The sequence below is a fragment of the Schistocerca cancellata genome, chromosome 10 (assembly GCF_023864275.1).
Source record: "Schistocerca cancellata isolate TAMUIC-IGC-003103 chromosome 10, iqSchCanc2.1, whole genome shotgun sequence".
Lineage (NCBI taxonomy): Eukaryota > Metazoa > Arthropoda > Insecta > Orthoptera > Acrididae > Schistocerca > Schistocerca cancellata.
This window is the reverse complement of record NC_064635.1, coordinates 60585003-60606831: the sequence shown is the minus strand read 5'-3', so window position 1 is coordinate 60606831 and position 21829 is coordinate 60585003. Positions and strand designations below refer to the sequence as shown.

Sequence of the window (21829 nt, the reverse complement as noted above, 5' to 3'; positions counted from 1 at the left end):
TGTGCATTTTCCCGCGCTCGCCTGCCTCCACCTTTTACCGCTCCCCTACAGACAGGGTATTCACCAAAGGTTTTACATTCCACATATTCTAATACATTGCCTACGTATGTACCAGGCGTACAAATACAACTTTCACATCTTACAATAGTTTCAACATTAGGTACACTTCCCTTCGATTACAACATTAATTGAAATTTGACATAAATATTACAATTTACATCGAAAATTGTTTATAGCTTCTTCAACATAATGACATGAAACAAAAAAGAAATGAAATCAGAACATCGATTATACTAATTTATTGAAATTCAGAAGAAAAAGATTTATTACAAATACAGTAGGATAACGTTAGTGTTGTTACATAGAGTTATCCGAAAAATGTTTCAATATTTTTCAAACAGTGTTGTTACGTCGCCCTCCGCAGGTGGACGTGGTGCTGCTGATGGACGCCGCGGACCGCCGCTTCGGCTTCTCTGTGGTGGGCGGCCAGGGCGACGGCGTCTCCGCCCGGGTGGACCACGTGCAGCCCGGTGAGTACCGGCAGAAGACACTGGCCACGGAGTCGGCGGCCACTGTGTGTGAGGGCAGGGGTAGGGGCCGATTGAGAATGCCGGCTGGAGATCTTTCGCTTAACGCTGTTGGACGTGTGGAATGCTTGGCTGAAAGGAGTTCGGGCTTACAGCGTTTCATTTATTTACACAGGGTCCATCATAATCAACAGCAATAACTAACACGGCTGAAAATATGTGGTAAGAGAAACAAAAACTTTCCACTGCACATGAGGTGACAAATAAGCCGTTTGCGAGAACCTATTTGGAATGTAAACTTTCCGATCACTTTGCCATCTTCTAGGAAGAGTTTAGTTAGAAATATACTGCGAGGAAAAAAAAAAGAAAAAAGAGTCGCACCATGAAGGAATTATCCGAACAGGACGGAAATCTGTAGATGTGATGTAAATATTTATGTTGTGTCTAGACAATACAGTCTAAACACAAGGCGAGGAAACCGAAAGGGCATGCGTCAACTCACGCCGACTGGCGTGAAGTCTGGAACAGGATACGTAATGAATGCTATAAAGAAAAGTACGTAGCTGCTGTAATACTTAACTTTAATCCATCATTTGTATACAGCATTCTTGATGATACAAGTGAGACTCTCTCTAGATATGGTTAATGGCGCCTTGCTAGGTCGTAGCAATGGACTTAGCTGAAGACTATTCTAACTATCTCTCGGCAAATGAGAGAAAGGCTTCGTCAGTGTAGTCGCTAGCAAAGTCGTCGTACAACTGGGGCGAGTGCTAGTACGTCTCTCCAGACCTGCCGTGTGGTGGCGCTCGGTCTGCGATCACTGACAGTGGCGACACGCGGGTCCGACATGTACTAATGGACCGCGGCCGATTTAAAGCCACCACCTAGCAAGTGTGGTGTCTGGCGGTGACACCACAGTACAGACAAACAAACGATTACAATTTCAGCAGAATTGTTGCATTTATTCAAGAGAAAGAGCTTGACAAATTGAGCAAGCCAATCTCTGGCCATTATGCACCCAGTTATGCGGCTTGGCTTGAATGACAGAGTTGTTGTACGCCTTCCTGAGGCATATCGTGCCACACTTCTGTCCAGCTGGCGCGTTAGATCGTCAAAATCCCGAGTTGACTGGACGGCCCTGCTCCTGATGCTCCAAACGTTCTCAGTTGGGGTGGGACCTGGCGACCTTGCTGGCCAGCGTAGGGTTCGGCAAGCACGGAGACAGGCAGTAGAAACTCTCACCATGTGCGAGTGGGCGTTATCTTGCTGGAACTTAATACCAGGATGGCTGCCGTGGAGGACAACAGAACGGGGTGTAGAATATCGTTGACGTACCGCTGTGCTCTAGGGCTGCGTATCTTCCTGTCCACAGTGTCTATCTCGTCTAGCATAATCTTCGAGCGACCACAACCTATAACTGCCTGAGAAGCTTTCAAAAAGTCCCATCCGAGAATGACATCATGACTACACTCTTATAGGATGATGAATTTGCAACCTACCCTTAGAAAAATTAGTGAATTGCTGTGCTGATAAACCTCTTACGTTATTTGATTTTCAAACAGCTGAGCAAAACTTAACGCGCACAGACATTTCACTCTTTACTTATTCTGATCAACACTAAACTGACACACAATATTTTTAGCGCAACACCATCTGACTTTCAAAAATCCCTACAAAAGATTGGCCCTGACAAACAATAACCTATACCTTTCATGAATCACTTACCTCACAAAAATCTTCGTTACACGAACTACTGCAATACAGCGAGTGCCAATACTGCCAGCTAAATAAAAGATTCTAACTACTGAAACCACTAACTACTGACAGGCATAGTTAGCAAATGAAAGATTTTGATAGATGGACACACGTCCAGATCGCCCGCTCTCAAAATTCTGCCATCTCTCTCCCGACATCCACCACTCCTGGTGGCTCACCTCCAACTGCGCAATGTTACGCGCTGTTCACATCCAGCTGCTCAATAGCAAATATTCCAACAAAGCCAACCAGCCACAGGCTGCACACAGCACAGCCAGTGATTTTCATACAGAGCGCTACGTGACGCTACCAACATAAAAACCTATTCAGCCTACTTACAAATTCTAAGGGCTGTGTATGGCCACTTATACCCACACGAATGGTACATCTTCCTGTAGGTTTTACATATTTCCTATTAGCCACCTTCAGTCGACGAATGCGGTTTTCTGCAACTGGTGACGGTACTTCTCCGAAATGATTGAATATGATGCTCCAGAGTCCCCAAGAGCTTGGGCGGGTCGGCCATCCATGAGGATATCGACGTAGTTTCCTATTATTTTTGTAGTGATCGACGGCGGAGGACTTTTCTCTTCGGCGGCCTCACCTCCAAGGAAGGTCGCACCCTTTAGTTTTCCAGGTTGCGGCGGCTAGGTGATCGGCTGGAGCTTCTAACCGGCGATGGAGACCTCGATCGGCGTGTTGGGGAGCGTCCTCTCCAGCGTCTAGCTTGCGGCGATGGTGACCTACGTCGTCCTGCACCCACATCTTCTTGTTCATCTTCGTCGTCCCGGAGTGGGCGTCGGCTAGGATCGGTCTGCTGTCTTCTGGCGCGGGCGTCATCAAATATCCGCCGCCTTTCTCGACAGTAGCGCACCACATGTCCCGGTCGTCCGCAGTGGAAACATACTGGTTGGTTATCCTGGGTACTCCAGACGTCAGTCTTCCTTAGTGCCCAAACAGGTTCCTCATGCGGCATTGTAGGAACGTAAGTCCGCCTGGGTCTCGAGTTTTTCACCGTTGTAAAGGGAAATGAAGGACGAGAGATTGGGTTCAATGTCTGTTCCACTTCCTCCCTTATGACCTCCTGCAGCGTCTCGGCTTTTTGCTCGCCGTGCAATCCAAGTGCCTTCTGAAGTTCCTCTCTCACTATCTGACGAGAAACACTTGTGAAATCAGACGCTTCCTCCATCACAGACATCGATACCACGTTTGGAAGCCGTGTAATTCTTTTTTGATGCATAGACTCGATATACTGGCACCATTTTATGAAGTCGTCTGCTGTTGGAACCTCCTTCAGGAGTAGGGCTTGATACATGTCCTCAGCAACACCCTTCGTGAGATGTCCAACCTTGTCTTTCTCCTTCACTCTAGGATCCACTATTTTACACAGCTCCAAGACGTCTTGAATGTAGGATGCTGTAGTTTCTCCTGGACGCTGTGCCCTGCTCTTTAATTTATCTTCAGCCTTGCACTTCTGTCGTTGTGTGCCGCCGAAATACTTGCGCAGTTCCTCCTGGAATACTTCCCAGTTTGTAAACGTCTCCTCGTTGTTCTCATCCATTGCTTGGCAGTGCCCTCTAAGTAGAAAAACACGTTAGCCAAACACACGGTGTCATCCCATTTGTTAAATTTGCGTATACGCTCATATGCCTTCAGCCACTTGTTGGATCTTGGCCATCGTCACCAGAGAACCCGGAAGGATGTCTCATGTGGTGGCACACAGTTTCTGTCATCCTAACGTCCTCTTCTTCTTCTTCTGTCTCCGATAGATTGCGATCTGTTGAATATGGCTCGAACTCAGGTTTCTCGCCACGTAAACGGCGGCTCTGTCGTGGCCTGATGGGAGCCACTGTGTCAATGATAATGTGTGTTATCACAAGTTCCAATACCCAGCGTCTCCACCAGAATAATGTCACGTAGAAGACGATGAAATTAGATGAATGACGAACACTAACTTCACTTTACGAAGGTCTATTCATCACTTGCACATACAAGAGCGCGGAGCGAAGTGCCTCCGGCCAGAACACATACAGTATATATACAGATACAGAACATTCCAGTACAATGATGCTTGACATTTGTGGATACTTCTTTAAAATTGTACAGACCACGTGAGTTTTGAACTCACGACCCTCCAAGCAACAGTTTAGTATCAGAAACACTACACCACGGTACTACTCAGCGTAGATATACGACGAGGGTTTTTGTATTGTCGTGTCCCACTGACGTGTCCTGAGAGGGAGTGGAAGGACTGCGTTGGTGCGTGTCAGAGAACTTACTTGGCGTGAGGTCTCGGTGGTGTGGGCCGCCAACTCCTCACTGCTCCGTTGTAGAGAAGGCTGCAAGGTGAGCTAGAGTACGGAACTCGGATAGGACCTTAGGGAAGCTTTCATGTATGAACACTCGATGTATAGAACGATTATACTGAAGTACCCCTGGCACTTGTGATTTAAATAAGATTCTATATACAGTCTCCAATGATTGTCTATCTGGCTATGCCGTTGCCATCCCTAACTTCCCAAACCTATGTCCTAATACAGCAGAGGCGAGCGCACCAGACTAAGTGTCAGCTGTGTCGATTAAGCCTAAGTCCCTACTTGTTGCTGTGCTCGATATTCTCCTGCAATTCTTGCAGCATCCCGACGCAGACTAACGTGGACCGGCGTCCTAAGTACCTCACTCCATCACTGTCCTTCGATCTAGCGGCTATCCGCTTTTATAGGGGGTAGTGCACCCGGCACCACTTGTTCTAGAAGGTTCTAGCACCCCCGAACTTTGAGCCCTGAGTAGGCGAGTCACGCGGCAGCATGTGATGCCTACGTGATGAACTAGCCATTCTCCACTGTCTGCTGTGTCCAAGGGTTGCCACTAACTGTGCTTGAGCCTCGTGATACTGCATACTCCGCTCTTGTTAGTCGAGTACACATTACACATTACACATGAGATAGTCTGGTCACGTCCGCCTCGCTTGATCTGTAGCAATAATTTTCCAGCCTACAGCCTACATGATTTTAATTCTATCTTCTACTATTCGCGACAGTATATAATTTATAAATATTTCGTACAAACTGTCTGCATTATGAAGTAAAGTTGTCAAAACGACGCCACTGTCACCTAGCGAGCGGGCGCTGTAATTTGAGAGAAGAGCTGTGTTACAACTTAGACATGGTGGTGTGATCTGGTTGTAGCATTACACGGGTAATCGTCCGCGTAGCCCTCGAAATCTTTAAGAAATAATCTTGTGGGGATGTCCATTGCAGTCGGATATACCTTGTGTCACGTGAGAGTAGGAGAGTCAACACAGGTAGTAACCCGTGACGTCATCTCAACTCGAGGATTTTTTTGTTGTGAAATCTTTGCTGAGTGATTGACACATTATACATGTAAATCATTTCTAAATTTTATTAGTTATTTATAGAGTAAAGTATTTAATTAAGTACAATACGTTTTAGGATCAATAGGTAATGAGTCTTTATGAGATGGATATACAAGTGTTTTGACGTAGCAGATCGAGTGCGCGGACAAGTCGTAATCGAGTGCAGGTCCTCTGTAATTTTTGTGGATGGATTTTTGTGAACGATTACAACAACATAATAAATCGGCGATAGCGGAACACCACCGTGGCTGTGGACAACCTATCAGGTTCCAGGAAGCCCGAGTACTGGCGAAAGAATCGTGGATGCGAGAACGCAAAATACGGGAGGCGATCGAAATTATTAAGCAGCCTGAGAACATCAACAGAGAAGATGGCTACAAACTCCCGGCGTCCTGGCTGTCGGCCTTCCCAGTCCAACGGGCCGCGAGCGGTCGCGGGGCAGAAGCTACACTGGACACGGGCGTACCTGCACAAACAGCTGTAGAGCAACTGTCTGTCCACTTTCGCGCACACCAGGAGGAAAACTTGCCGACCTGAAGCCGAACGCTGGTTGGCGGACAGCTACCAATCGTTAACGACATGGACACATGGACAGCCACGAATAGCCTCTTTCGTTCCGTCTTCCCTTACGTCATGACCAGCCAATCATATTAGAGGGCCAATTAAAAGTTTTAAAACAGTGCCGTGAGACATCGACAGTCTGTAATAAATAGAAGCACCTATCGCCATGCAAAACCAGTCGTGCCCTGAGGAAGGCCGTTGCAATTCGGCCGAAACTTCGGTTTTAGTTCATTATTGTTGTCAGTTTTTAGCAATGACGCGGCATAATACCCAGAAGAATTTTAACCACTATGACACAGGCCGCGGAAGCCTACGTTCTTATATATCTCTCAGTATTTGCCAATAATACACGAAGAACAAAGTGAATGGAAGGAGCCTACGTACATTCAGGAACTTTACAAAAATTAAAACCATGGTATCATTTGATTACATGTTTCGCTAGTCACAACCAGAGTCAGTAATGTCCGAAAAATGTTTGAGGTTGTAGCGTATGGAAATATGAAGTAAAACGACAATATTGGCTTGTTGTTGGTAAAGCTAATGGCAGACAGACGGAATTAAATTGCTATTTGCGTAACAAAATAAATGACCGTGACCGAAGTATAGGGAATATTTTTGCATACTCGGAATAGGAAACAAACTTTTGTTGAGTGCGAGAAATTTTTTAATATCAAGTATAAATTTTAGGCAGTTACCTGGAATATAGCGTTGTGCAGAAGTTAAACGTGGACTTTAAACAATTCATACAAGAAGAGAATAGATGCCGTTGAAATTGGGTGTACAGGGGATTGCTGAGGTTAGATGGTTCGATGGAGTAGCTCATGAGGTACTGAATGGAATTGAGGACGAAAAAATTATATCACAATTTGACTAAATCAGGACTCTGTTGATAGGGCTTACTGGGGACATCAAGGAATAACCTACCTGCCTCATTAAGGGATCCAAGGTAACTGAGGGAAGGATGTAATGGCGGGTGTGGTGGTGGGGGGCGTTATAGAATGAGATCTAGACTTGGCCACATGAACAAGCGAATATAGAAACAAAGCTTAGTACTGCAGAACACAGCGAGAAGAGTGCTTGGTTGTGATTTGTTTGATAGGCTTTGATTTTTATTTGGCCCCGTTACATTACATTCTGTACCAAGACTGTACTGTAATGCAGGACAAGCCAGAGACTACAGTATTACATGGAGAGAAAGAGAAGAGGCATAAATACTAGACACATATGTAGCCTATATTATTACAAAATTACTTATAATAAGATACGTACTTCATAGGCCTATAAATTCATAAAAACTATGTAATGCATTGTTGTTCTTTCAGTTGCCCCTTGAATATATGACAATATATGACGGCTGTCAGTGTTATCTTTTATGTTCAGTGAAAACTTGTCGAAAACCCTTATTCCAAACTGGATAACTTTTTTTTGCACTATATTCGGAGATAGTAAGTCTTTGTGATGGCTTTGCTTCCGTCTTGTGTCATGATTGTGAATGTCACAGTTAGTTTGGAAAAGCTTTTGCTGTTCATTTTAAATACGATCAGTGAGTAGATATATTGACATGTGACTGTAAATACATCAAGGATCTTGAATAGGTGCCTACAAGATGTACGATTTGTAACACCACAGATCAGCCTCAAATCACATTTTTTTAGTTTAAAAACTTTTTCCATTTTTGCAGCTTTTCCTCAGAATATTATATCGTACTAGATCATAGTTGAAAGATTCGAAATACACTCCTGGAAATGGAAAAAAGAACACATTGACACCGGTGTGTCAGACCCACCATACTTGCTCCGGACACTGCGAGAGGGCTGTACAAGCAATGATCACACGCACGGCACAGCGGACACACCAGGAACCGCGGTGTTGCCCGTCGAATGGCGCTAGCTGCGCAGCATTTGTGCACCGCCGCCGTCAGTGTCAGCCAGTTTGCCGTGGCATACGGAGCTCCATCTCAGTCCTTAACACTGGTAGCATGCCGCGACAGCGTGGACGTGAACCGTATGTGCAGTTGACGGACTTTGAGCGAGGACGTATAGTGGGCATGCGGGAGGCCGGGAGGACGTACCGACGAATTGCTCAACACGTGGGGCGTGAGGACTCTACAGTACATCGATGTTGTCGCCAGTGGTCGGTGGAAGGTGCACGTGCCCGTCGACCTGGGACCGGACCGCAGCGACGCACGGATGCACGCCAAGACCGTAGCATCCTACGCAGTGCCGTAGGGGACCGCACCGCCACTTCCCAGCAAATTAGGGACACTGTTGCTCCTGGGGTATCGGCGAGGACCATTCGCAACCGTCTCCATGAAGCTGGGCTACGGTCCCGCACACCGTTAGGCCGCCTTCCGCTCACGCCCCAACATCGTGCAGCCCGCCTCCAGTGGTGTCGCGACAGGCCGGAATGGAGGGACGAATGGAGACGTGTCGTCTTCAGCGATGAGAGTCGCTTCTGCCTTGGTGCCAATGATGGTCGTATGCGTGTTTGGCGCCGTACAGGTGAGCGCCACAATCAGGACTGCATACGACCGAGGCACACAGGGCCAACACCCGGCATCATGGTGTGGGGAGCGATCTCCTACACTGGCCGTACACCACTGGTGATCGTCGAGGGGACACTGAATAGTGCACGGTACATCCAAACCGTCATCGAACCCATCGTTCTACCATTCCTAGACCGGCAAGGGAACTTGCTGTTCCAACAGGACAATGCACGTCCGCATGTATCCCGTGCCACCCAACGTGCTCTAGAAGGTGTAAGTCAACTACCCTGGCCAGCAAGATCTCCGGATCTGTCCCCCATTGAGCATGTTTGGGACTGGATGAAGCGTCGTCTCACGCGGTCTGCACGTCCAGCACGAACGCTGGTCCAACTGAGGCGCCAGGTGGAAATGGCATGGCAAGCCGTTCCACAGGACTACATCCAGCATCTCTACGATCGTCTCCATGGGAGAATAGCAGCCTGCATTGCTGCGAAAGGTGGATATACACTGTACTAGTGCCGACATTGTGCATGCTCTGTTGCCTGTGTCTATGTGCCTGTGGTTCTGTCAGTGTGATCATGTGATGTATCTGACCCCAGGAATGTGTCAATAAAGTTTCCCCTTCCTGGGACAATGAATTCACGGTGTTCTTATTTCAATTTCCAGGAGTGTATGACATCTTTATTTCCTTGACAAAACAAAGCGAAGTAGCTCTTAGTCCAAATTTAGCTGGCCTTAGTTGCTTAAGCAGATGACCAATAATTTCATTTCATCTTGATTGTCCATTCGTATGTTTATAAATTGCTTTTGTAGAGTTTCATTAATTTTCCTATCATTGATTTTTTCCACAACCCCTTGAAGTTATATTTGCTCTCTGAAACTCCATTAGATTTGTTTTTGAAAGTTTTGATGTTGTCTGTGAATGTTTTTAAATTAGTATTTGGAGTGATGAACGTTAAAATTCCACTTGAAATTGCACTGATTCAGAACCCTCTCTTTACAAAGAGATTGAAACCCCAATAAACATAATTTTATCACGCAATGTAAGTGCCCTCAAGTATAATTCGTCACGAACATAGTTTATCCAGCAGATATTCTTTAGTATCTGAAACGATGTGCTGTTGACCACTGATTAACTTTCTCATTAGTGAACCTAACCTTGGATGCCATTAGTAATCTCTACATTTCATCTAATCATGAATTCAGCCATAAATTTATAATACTTGGTTGTTGTGTTCTGGTAGCGTAACGTTTCCACAAATCTTTATTAGAAGGATGCAATAACTGCTGCTCTGAAGTTCTCGAGCCAAACATACCTTCTACGATGCGAAAATCGTCTACTAAAGTAATGGAAAGCCTTGCTGGGTAACAAAATGGGCATTACAGGAATAAAACGATCACCGACCTGAAGAGTGAGCTGAAGGTATAAAACAGAGTCTTCTGCTATTCCTAGGCAAGGCATTAGTGCAAGGCCTCATTGTTACTCAATACTACTATCTTCAAAAATTGTTGTTGGTGTTGTCTTTAGTCGCAAGACTGGTTTAACGCAGCTCTCGATGCTATTCTGTCTTGCGCTAGCCTCTCCATCTCTGAATAACTACTGCAGCCTACATCCTTCTGCATCTGTGTGCTGTATTCATCTCGTAGTCTTCGTCTACAATTTTTAACTTCCACACTTCCTTCCAGTACTAAATTGGTGATTCCTTGGCGTCTCAGGAGATGTCCTGTCAAACGATCCTATCTTTTAGTCAGATTATGCCACAAATTTCCTTTCACCCCAATTCTATTCAGTACCTCCTTATTGGTTACATGATCTAATCAAGATCCTCTTGTCTAAACTGTTTACTATTCATGTTTCGCTCCCATACATAGCTACATTCCATACAAATACTCTCAGGACAGTTCCTGACCCATGAATCTATATCCGATGTTGTCAAGTTTCTCTTCGTTAGAAAATCTTTTCTTGCCATTGCCAGACTCCATGTTATATCCTCTCTACTTCGACCATCATCAGTTATTTTGCTCCCCAAATAGCAGAAATCATCTGCTGCTTTAAGTGTCTCGTTTCCTAATCTAATTCCCTTATCATTATCTGATTAAATTCAACTACATTCCATCATCTTCATTTTGCTTTTACAGATGCTCATCTTATATCCTCCTCTCAGAACACTGTGCATTCCTTTCAACTGCTCTTTCAAGTCCTTTGCTGTCTCTGACAGAGTTACAAAATCTTCTTCTCCCTGAACTTTAATTCATTCTCCAAATGTTTCTTTCGATTCCTTTACTGCTTGCTCAATATACAGATTGAATAACTTCGGGGATAGGCAACAATCCTGTCTCAGTCGCTTCTCAATCGCTGCTTCCCTTTCATTTCCTTCGACTCTTATAAGTGGCGTCTAGGTTCGCTCCCCTGTATTTTACCCCTGTTACCTTCAGAATTTAAAAAGTGTATTTCAGTCGACAGTGTCAAAAGCTTTCTCCAATACTACAAAAGTTAAAAACGCAAGTTTGCCTTTCCTTCCATGTCTTCTGTGATAAGCCGCAGAGCCAGCAGTGTCTCGCTCCATTTCTCCGGAATCCAAAAGCATCTTCCCCGAGTTCGGCTTCTACCAGTTTTCCATTCTTTTGTAAAGAATTCGTTTTAGTATTTCAGAACCACGATTTTGTATTAAAATGATAGTTCGATAACATTCAGACCTGATAGCGCCTACATTCTTTGGAATTGGAATCACTATATTCTTCTTGAACTGTGAGGATGTTTCGCTCGTCTCATCCATCTTAATCACCAGGTGACATTGTTTTGTTATGGCTGGTTTTCCCAGGTATATCAATAGTTCTGGGAGAATGTCTTCTAGTCCAGCGGCCTTGTTTCCAGTTAGGTCTTCAGTGCTCTGTTAACGTCTTCTCACAGTATCATATCTCTCATCTCATCTTCATCTACGTCTTCTTCAATTTCTATAATATTGCTTGCTTTCATTTCAGTAATATTGCTTGCAAGTTCATCTTCTTTGTACAGCCCATCTACATAGACCTTACACCTTCCAGATTTCCTTCCCTTTTTTTATTGGTATTCGGTTTCTATCCGAGTTCTTGATATGCATACAGCTGGATCTCATTTGTCCAAAGGCCTCTTCAGTTTTCCTGTAGACGATACCTATCTTTTCTGTTGTTATATATGCTTCTATGTCCTTACGTTTGTCCTATAGCAATTTCTGATTACCCATTTTGCACTTCCTGTCAATTTGATTGTTTAGACGTCTTCATTCCCTTACGCCTGGTTAAAAAACAAAAAATGGTTCAAATGGCTCTGAGTACAATGGGATTTAACATCTGAGGTCATCAGTCCCCTAGAACTTAGAACTACATAAACCTAACTAACCTAAGAACATCACACACATCCATGCCCGAGGCAGGATTCGAACCTGCGACCGCAGCAGTCGCGTGGTTCCAGACTGAAGCGCCTAGAATCGCTCGGTCAAAACGGCTGGCGCCTGGTTCACTTGCTGCATTTTTATGTTTTCTCCTTTTCTCAGTTAAATTCAGTATCTCCTGTGATGTATAATTTATAATAGCATCTGTTCGCCTGTGGGCTTCGCTATTTCATCTCTCAGAGATCTCCATATGTTTTCTACTTTATTCCATCCCCTTCTCTCAGTCAATCGTTACCTAATGTTCTCTCAGATACTCTCAACTATCTTTGGTACTTTCAACTTATCTTGGTGTCATCTTCTTAATTTTATACCTTTTTTTGCAATTTCTTCAATTTTAATCTACTGTTCATAAATAATGAACTGTGGTCAGAGTTCACATCTTTCCCTGGATATGTCTTCCAGTTCAAAATCTGGTTCCGAAATCTCTGTCTTACAATTATTTAATCAATCTGAAACCTCCCGGTGCCTGCAGTTCTCTTCCACGTACACACCTTGTTTCGTGATTCTTAAACCAAGTTTAGCGATGATTAAATTGTGCTCTGTGTAAAATCGTACCAGATGGCTTTCTCTTTCATTTCTTTCCTTCAGTCCATGTTGACCTACTATTTTTCCTTCTCTTTCCCTTCCTGCTGCCGAATTTCTGTCCCCCACCACAACTAAATTTCATCCCCATTAACTACCTGAATAATTTCTTTTATCTCATCATACATTTCTTCAATCTCTTCATCATCTGCAGAGCTAGTTGGCATATAAACTTGTACTATTGTGGTGGGTTTTGGCTTCGTGTCTGTCTTGGCCCTGACGGTGCAGCCTCTATGTTATTCAAAGTAGGTTATCCACATTCATATTTTCTTATTTACTATTAAACCTTATTCTGCACTACCCCTATTTGATTTTGTATTTATAACCTTGTGCTCATCCTATTTGATTGTGTATTTGTAACCTCGTACTCACCTGAGCTGAAGTCCTGTTCCTCCCACCACGAAACTTCTCTAGTTCCCACTGTATCTAACTTCGACCTATCCGTTTCCGTTATTAAATTTTCTAACCTACCTGCCTTATTAAGGGATCCAACGTTCCACGCTCCGATCCGTAGAATGCCAGTTTTGTTTTTCCTGATGACATCTATTTGAGTAATCCCAACCCAGAGATATGAATCTGGAATGTTTTATTCAACAGGATTCCATCATCATTTAGCTTTACAGTAGAGCTACATGCCCTCGAGAAAAATTATGGTTCTAGTGCATCCTTGCTTTCAGCTGTTCGCAATACCGGCATAGCGAGACCATACTGGTTGATGTTACAAAGCCAGATCAGTCAGTCGTAAACGTTGCCCCTGCAACTACTGAAAAGGCTGCTGCCTCTCTTCAAAATCACACGTTTGTCTCGCCTCTCAACAGATACCGCTCCATTGCGATAACAACTACAATATAGCCATCTGTGTCGTTCAGAGTTCATTTAAATACATTTGTGAAAGGAATGAAACAGAAATAAGGATATAAGATTCTCTTTAACCTTGCAGTTATTATTGTATCCCAAGAATGCAAATATTTTACTCAGAACAGTAAGATTAATGTCACATGACCTCTGTGTTGGCCTTGGCATAGTCTTAGAAAGACCTGCTATGTAACTTAGATTCGAAAAACTTCTAAGATAAAAAATTTTTGCCGAATGAAATATCGGCTCGCTAAATGCAATCACGAAACAAATACAATATGTAAGCAAACTGGAATCTGCACCACATTACTCGAGCTGTAAACACCACTCGGCTAGCCACTTGACCTCAGTGTGTAAGAAATCTCACTGCTCGTATAGGGCTAGTCAGGCATTTGGTTGTAGAAAAATATTACCTGGTATTTCACAGTAGATACATGGAAAGAGCTGTGTGTAATTCTAACTTTACCAGTGCAAGACCGTAGCTGCTTTTATAGACAGCTCTTTTTCTTTATCAGAGTAATTCAATGCAGTCACACTCATTATGACATTACTTCACACACAGGCAAAAACACACCTTCACTCAATAACGATGTCGAACAGAGTAAAACTCAAGAAGAATACTTTGATCACATTCAAAACTCTCAAGCTATGAGGAGAGCCTCAGTGGACTCACTTCTTATTGGTTCTACATCTACATCTACATCTACATCCATACTCCGCAAGCCACCTGACGGTGTGTGGCGGAGGGTACCTTGAGTACCTCTATCGGTTCTCCCTTCTGCTCCAGTCTCGTATTGTTCGTGGAAAGAAGGATTGTCGGTATGCCTCTGTGTGGGCTCTAATCTCTCTGATTTTATCCTCATGGTCTCTTCGCGAGATATACGTAGGAGGGAGCAATATACTGCTTGACTCCTCGGTGAAGGTATGTTCTCGAAACTTCAACAGAAGCCCGTACCGAGCTACTGAGCGTCTCTCCTGCAGAGTCTTCCACTGGAGTTTATCTATCATCTCCGTAACGCTTTCGCGATTACTAAATGATCCTGTAACGAAGCGCGCTGCTCTCCGTTGGATCTTCTCTATCTCTTTTATCAACCCTATCTGGTACAGATCCCACACTGGTGAGCAGTATTCAAGCAGTGAGCGAACAAGCGTACTGTAACCTACTTCCTTTGTTTTCGGATTCCATTTCCTCAGGATTCTTCCAATGAATCTCAATCTGGCATCTGCTTTACCGACGATCAACTTTATATGATCATTCCATTTTAAATCACTCCTAATGCGTACTCCCAGATAATTTATGGAATTAACTGCTTCCAGTTGCTGACCTGCTATATTGTAGCTAAATGATAAGGGATCTTTCTTTCTATGTATTCGCAGCACATTACACTTGTCTACATTGAGATTCAATTGCCATTCCCTGCACCATGCGTCAATTCACTGCTTTTCAGTACAATTTTCCATTGTTACAACCTCTCGATATACCACATCATCATCCGCAAAAAGCCTCAGTGAACTTCCGATGTCATCCACAAGGTCATTTATGTACAGGGTGTTTCAAAAATGACCGGTATATTTGAAACGTCAATAAAAACTAAACGAGCAGCGATAGAAATACACCGTTTGTTGCAATATGCTTGGGACAACAGTACATTTTCAGGCGGACAAACTTTCGAAATTACAGTAGTTACAATTTTCAACAACAGATGGCTCTGCAAGTGATGTGAAAGATATAGAAGACAACGCAGTCTGTGGGTGCGCCATTCTGTACGTCGTCTTTCTGCTGTAAGCGTGTGCTGTTCACAACGTGCAAGTGTGCTGTAGACAACGTGGTTTATTCCTTAGAACAGAGGATTTTTCTGGTGTTGGATTCCACCGCCTAGAACACAGTGTTGTTGCAACAAGACGAAGTTTTCAACGGAGGTTTAATGTAACCAAAGGACCGAAAAGCGATACAATAAAGGATCTGTTTGAAAAATTTCAACGGACTGGGAACGTGACGGATGAACGTGCTGGAAATGTAGGGCGACCGCGTACGGCAACCACAGAGGGCAACGCGCAGCTAGTGCAGCAGGTGATCCAACAGCGGCCTCGGGTTTCCGTTCGCCGTGTTGCAGCTGCGGTCCAAATGACGCCAACGTCCACGTATCGTCTCATGCGCCAGAGTTTACACCTCTATCCATACAAAATTCAAACGCGGCAACCCCTCAGCGCCGCTACCATTGCTGCACGAGAGACATTCGCTAACGATATAGTGCACAGGATTGATGACGGCGATATGCATGTGGGCAGCATTTGGTTTACTGACGAAGCTTATTTTTACCTGGACGGCTTCGTCAATAAACAGAACTGGCGCATATGGGGAACCGAAAAGCCCCATGTTGCAGTCCCATCGTCCCTGCATCCTCAAAAAGTACTGGTCTGGGTCGCCATTTCTTCCAAAGGAATCATTGGCCCATTTTTCAGATCCGAAACGATTACTGCATCACGCTATCTGGACATTCTTCGTGAATTTGTGGCGGTACAAACTGTCTTAGACGACACTGCGAACACCTCGTGGTTTACGCAAGATGGGGCCCGGACACATCGCACGGCCGACGTCTTTAATTTCCTGAATGAATATTTCGATGATCGTGTGATTGCTTTGGGCTATCCGAAACATACAGGAGGCGGCGTGGAGTGGCCTCCCTATTCGCCAGACATGAACCCCTGTGACTTCTTTCTGTGGGGACACTTGAAAGACCAGGTGTACCGCCAGAATCCAGAAACAATTGAACAGCTGAAGCAGTACATCTCATCTGCGTGTGAAGCCATTCGGCCAGACACGTTGTCAAAGGTTTCGGGTAATTTCATTCAGAGACTACGCCATATTATTGCTACGCATGGTGCATATGTGGAAAATATCGTACTATAGAGTTTCCCAGACCGCAGCGCCATCTGTTGTTGAAAATTGTAACTACTGTAATTTCGAAAGTTTGTCTGCCTGAAAATGTACTGTTGTCCCAAGCATATTGCAACAAACGGTGTATTTCTATCGCTGCTCGTTTAGTTGTAATTGCCGTTTCAAATATACCGGTCATTTTTGAAACACCCTGTATATTGTGAATAGCAACGGTCCTACGACACTCCCCTGCGGCACACCTGAAATGACTCTTACTTCGGAAGACTTGTCTCCATTGAGAATGACATGCTGCGTTCTGTTATCTAGGAACTCTTCAATCCACTTACACAATTGGTCTGATAGTCCATATGCTCTTACTTGAGATCTCTCTCGCCTGAAAGATCTTAGCAAAAGAAACTAGCGTAGCAGAGACAACAACAGATATACGGAAGTCGATCAATGCGCACAGATACGACAGGAAAGTGTGCTTGTGAGCAGTAGATCCGTAAGAAACGTAATGTGTATAAGCGAGTGGAGGCATTGCCTGGAAGCGAACAGCGACCGTTAGAAATTGAAACTGTAGAGTAGCCACAAGTCACATGTAACTTTTCTTTATTTTCATTTGTTTCACTCAACCAACAAGAGCATCTTCAGAAGTTACTCTGCTCACATGTCACAAATATCGGGCTTTAAATAGCGTCGTAGTCGTACATAAAGTCTCTATGTATGTATACAAAGGTCAAAACAAATTATGGTGAAATTAAAGCAAGAGCGGTAACATAAACAGTGCAGTGGGCTTGTAATGTTGATGCATTAATTTGTTCTAAAAGCGGTGCTGATATTCAAGTCAATAAAAGCGGGTTAAAAGCTGTGAGCTATCTGGGGAAGTTAACCTTGAGTTACTGAGCAACTGTTTCACCAGGTATCCAGTATAGCTTACCAAAATCCCAACCAGACTAACATTAATTATAATCTTTTAATAGTCATCTTACGACAACCGGTGATATATATATATATATATAAAGAAATAAATCAGTTTGTATTTGGACATCTATTTTAACATTGATCATTGTTCCGTTAAAATTTCAGCATATTAAACTTGATTCATAACTAAACTGGTGCCTTATTTAGGATTGTGAAAATATGAGTTTGTAATCTTACGGAACACATCAAATATGGAGCCAAGATTGGGAGACTGCATACAACACTGCATTCATAAAATAACACACGAAGAACGTTGGAACATATGCAAGAGGAAATTAACCACAACCAACCGATTCAATTTTCACCCAAAGAAGTTACGTTCGTAGCGCAATCCTGTCCGTCATGAAATCACCACACACTGGTATACTAAATTCATGCTAACTCTCTGTGAAATCTTCCCGAAAAGAATAGCTGAGGGCTACTTTGGTGATTACACTACATGCTTCACATGGTCAACTTGGTTTACACAAAGAGTGTAACTCCACAATAATTTTGATAATTAAAATAAATTACATCGAAACACAAATTACAAAAGAAAAACCTCGAACTGGTTACTACCGTCTTACTATTAACCTGATGGGTCAAACAATTGTATAAGCACGTGGTACTGGTCTCAGAAAGTACACCCCACATGGGTTGAACATAAAGAAAAGTTGCTATATTGAAAAATATTGTGAAGACGAGACGTTATAATCTCAAGCACATTCGCATTTAAGATTGATGATCTTAGTTAGAGTTACGGATCATCCACACTTGGTTCCACTTTACTCACAAAGTAATGACAAAGCAACTAGTGGAAGATATTCTGAACTTCACTCTCGAATTATACTGCGTTGCAATTTACGATAACATAAGATATTTTAGAGCTAAACCTGAAATAAAAGGTGATTAAATTTTCAGTTAGGCTGAACTTAAGAAATCCATTGTCCTATGGACTTAGCAGACACGCACTTAACCGGAGATCTTACCACTTCAGACGCTCGCCGCGGACAGACTACCGTGGGCCCCTACCAAGGGTGCTTCCAGATACAAAACGGAAGTGACCAGAGAGGCAGCTTCCTATACCAACATGACAAGGGACGGACAGGACCATACTAAGAATAAAAACCTCTTTGCTTTTAGAAAGCGTAGCTACTTGTTCCGACGTTGGTCCTGCTGTTCTCTAGCGGATAGACTTGTCTGCTACCATCAAGCATACAACTAGAAATACATTTGCTCATTCATTCTTTCACATAGAAGGGAAGGGGGATGACAGCATCTTATCATATACGCTATATAAAAGAAAGCGCATGTAGGTTCCATATGAGACTGTGTGACATGAATTACATATAAACTGTGTTTTAAAGTGTAGTAGTGTGACAGATCGTTCTTGTTTATGTGTAAAAGTAACACGTTCCACTGCTCAATCTCCTCCCAGATAGAGTCAGAAACACCAAAGTAAATTTAGAAGTGGAATGCATGCCGTAAATGACAAAAGATTTAAGAAATTAACATGAAAGGAATCCAACAGAGACCTTTCAGGCTTTTCACTGTTAAGTGCAGAGGAGAGAGTGGATGGATGGAAGAATACACTGAGGACTGAAGAGGAAACAGGAGTCGAAGGGGAAGAGATAGGGGAACCTGTACTAGAATCAGAACCTAAGAGAACTTCCCACGACTCAAGATCAAATAAGGCAAAATGAATGGATAACATTCCACCGGAATTTCTGTAGTCATTGGGGAAAATGGCAACAAAACGACTATTCACGTTGGTGTGTAGAGTGAATGAGACTGGCGATATACAAACAGACTTTCGGAAAATCATCATCCAGACAATTCCAGAGACAATTCCAACAAGTGCGAGAGTTATCGCACAATCAGCTTAACAACTGATGCATCCAAGTTGATGAGAAGAATAACATACAGAAGAACAGAAAAAAAAAACTTGAGGATATGTCAGATTTCGATCAGTTTGGCTTCAGGAAAGGCAAAGCCAGCAGACAGGCGGTTCCGACAGTGGAAGCAAGGCTGAGGAGAAATCAACACACGTTCCTAGGAAGTTCGAAATTCTGAGAAAAACAGGGTAAGCTTCAGGGAAAGAGGGGTAATATACAATATGTACAAGACCTAACAGGGAATGTTAATTAGACTGGAAGACTAAGAACGAAGTGCTCGAATTAGAAAGGGTGTAAGGCAGGGTTGTAGTCTTTCGCTCCTACTGTTCAATCTCTACATCGAAGAAAGCATTACGAAAATGAAAGAAAGGTTCAAGAGTGGGATTGAAAAACAAGAGTGAAAGGATATCAATAGTAAGATTTGCTGATGACATTGCTATCCTTCATGGAAGTGAAGAAGAATTACAGGACTGTTGAATGTAATGATCAGTCTAATTAGTACGGAATACCTATTGAGAGTGAATCAAAGAAAGACGAAAGTGATGAAAAGTAGCAGAAATGAGAACAGCAAGAAACTTAACATCAGAGTCGGTGATCACGAAATAGACGAAGTTAAGGAATTTTGCTACCTAGGGAACAAAATACCCCATGATGGACGGGACAAGGAGTATATTTTGCAGACTAGCAGTGGTAAAAAGGGCATATCCGGCCAAGAGAAGTCTACTAGTATGAAACATAAGCCTTAATTTGAGGAATAAATCTCTGAGAGCCCAGCACTAGATGCTTGTGAACCATGTACTGTGGGAAACCGGAACAAAAAGAGAATCGATGCATTTGAGATGTGGTCTACAGACGAATGTTGAAAATTACGTGGAATGATAAGGTAAGGAATTAGGAGGTACTCCGCAGAATCAGCGAGGAAAGGAATGTATGGAAAACACTGACAAGACGAAAGGACAGGGTGATAGGAGCTGTAGTGGGCAAAAACTGTAGAGGAAGGCAGGGATTGGAATACAAGTAATTGAAGATAAAGGTTGCAAATGCTACTTTGAGAACAGAAGATTGACACAGGAGAGGTATTCGTGGTGTGCCGCATCAAACCCAGTCAGAAAACTGATAGCTCAAAAAAAAAAAAAAAAAAAAAAAAAAAAAAAAAAAAAAGTAATGGTACTATACACAGCCAGATATTTGTAACGTGTGGAACTTGGCTAAGTAATTCCTGGGGATGCTTGCATTGGTCGAGGGAAAGATGGCAAAGTAAAGAAAAGTTACATGTACTTGAACGTACTCAGACAACTTCCAAGGTTTAATGATACATTACTTGCTGTGAAGCATTTTTATACTTTGTGTATTATGTTTTGTTCTAATGTGCGCTGATTTCACACCCTTGATCAGGACACTTGTCATCATTCATCATTATCATTTAAGACTGATTATGCCTTTCAGCGTTCAGTCTGGAGCATAACCCCCCTTATAGAATTCCTCCATGATCCCCTATTCAGTGCTAACATTGGTGCCTCTTTTGATGTTAAACCTATTACTTCAAAATCATTCTTAACCGAATCCAGGTACCTTCTCCTCGGTCTGCCCCGACTCCTCCTACCCTCTACTGCTGAATCCATGAGTCTCTTGGGTAACCTTACTTGTCCCATGCGTGTAACATGACCCCACCATCTAAGCCTGTTCGCCCTGACTGCTACATCTATAGAGTTCATTCCCAGTTTTTATTTGATTTCCTCATTGTGGACACCCTCCTGCCATTGTTCCCATCTACTAGTACCTGCAATCATCCTAGCTACTTTCATATCCGTAACCTCAACCTTGTTGATAAGGTAACCTGAATCCACCCAGCTTTCGCTCCCACACAACAAAGTTGGTCGAAAGATTGAACGGTGCACAGATAACTTAGTCTCGGTACTGACTTCCTTCTTGCAGAAGAGAGTAGATCGTAGCTGAGCGCTCACTGCATTAGCTTTGCTACACCTCGCTTGCAGTTCTTTCACTATGTTGCCATCCTGTGAGAATATGCATCCTAAGTACTTGAAACCGTCCACCTGTTCTAACTTTGTTCCTCCTATTTGGCACTCAATCCGTTTATATTTCTTTCCCACTGACATTACTTTCGTTTTGGAGATGCTAATCTTCATACCATAGTCCTTACATTTCTGATCTAGCTCTGAAATATTACTTTGCAAACTTTCAATCGAAGTAATATTTCAGAGCTAGATCAGAAATGTAAGGACTATGGTATGAAGATTAGCATCTCCAAAACGAAAGTAATGTCAGACACTTGACACGCAGACAATATCAAGACACTTGTATCGGCAGAAAACATTACTACATTTATCTTGTTATTTTCTGATGACGGTAGGAGAAAGTCAGTGGTATAAGGATCGAGCCTTGGGGAACACCGTACGTAATGGTTCCACGCTCTCATTTTATTGTTTCACCTGCACCCGTTAGGGCAGGTACAACGTCATACTGTACTCGTTTTCCAGTTTCATCCCTTCCTTCGGCGGCG

At 43.3% G+C, this 21829-nt stretch overlaps 1 protein-coding gene across 1 annotated transcript in view; it reads left to right on the top strand.

Annotated features, from left to right (window-relative positions):
* Positions 1-421: 421 nt before the first annotated feature.
* LOC126106107 (whirlin-like) overlaps positions 422-21829 on the top strand; it is a 975331-nt gene continuing 953923 nt past the window's right edge. The window contains exon 1 of the mRNA XM_049912354.1: positions 422-530. Coding sequence (XP_049768311.1) covers positions 443-530 — 88 coding nt within the window. The 5' untranslated portion in view covers positions 422-442. The remainder of the gene's footprint in view (positions 531-21829) is intronic.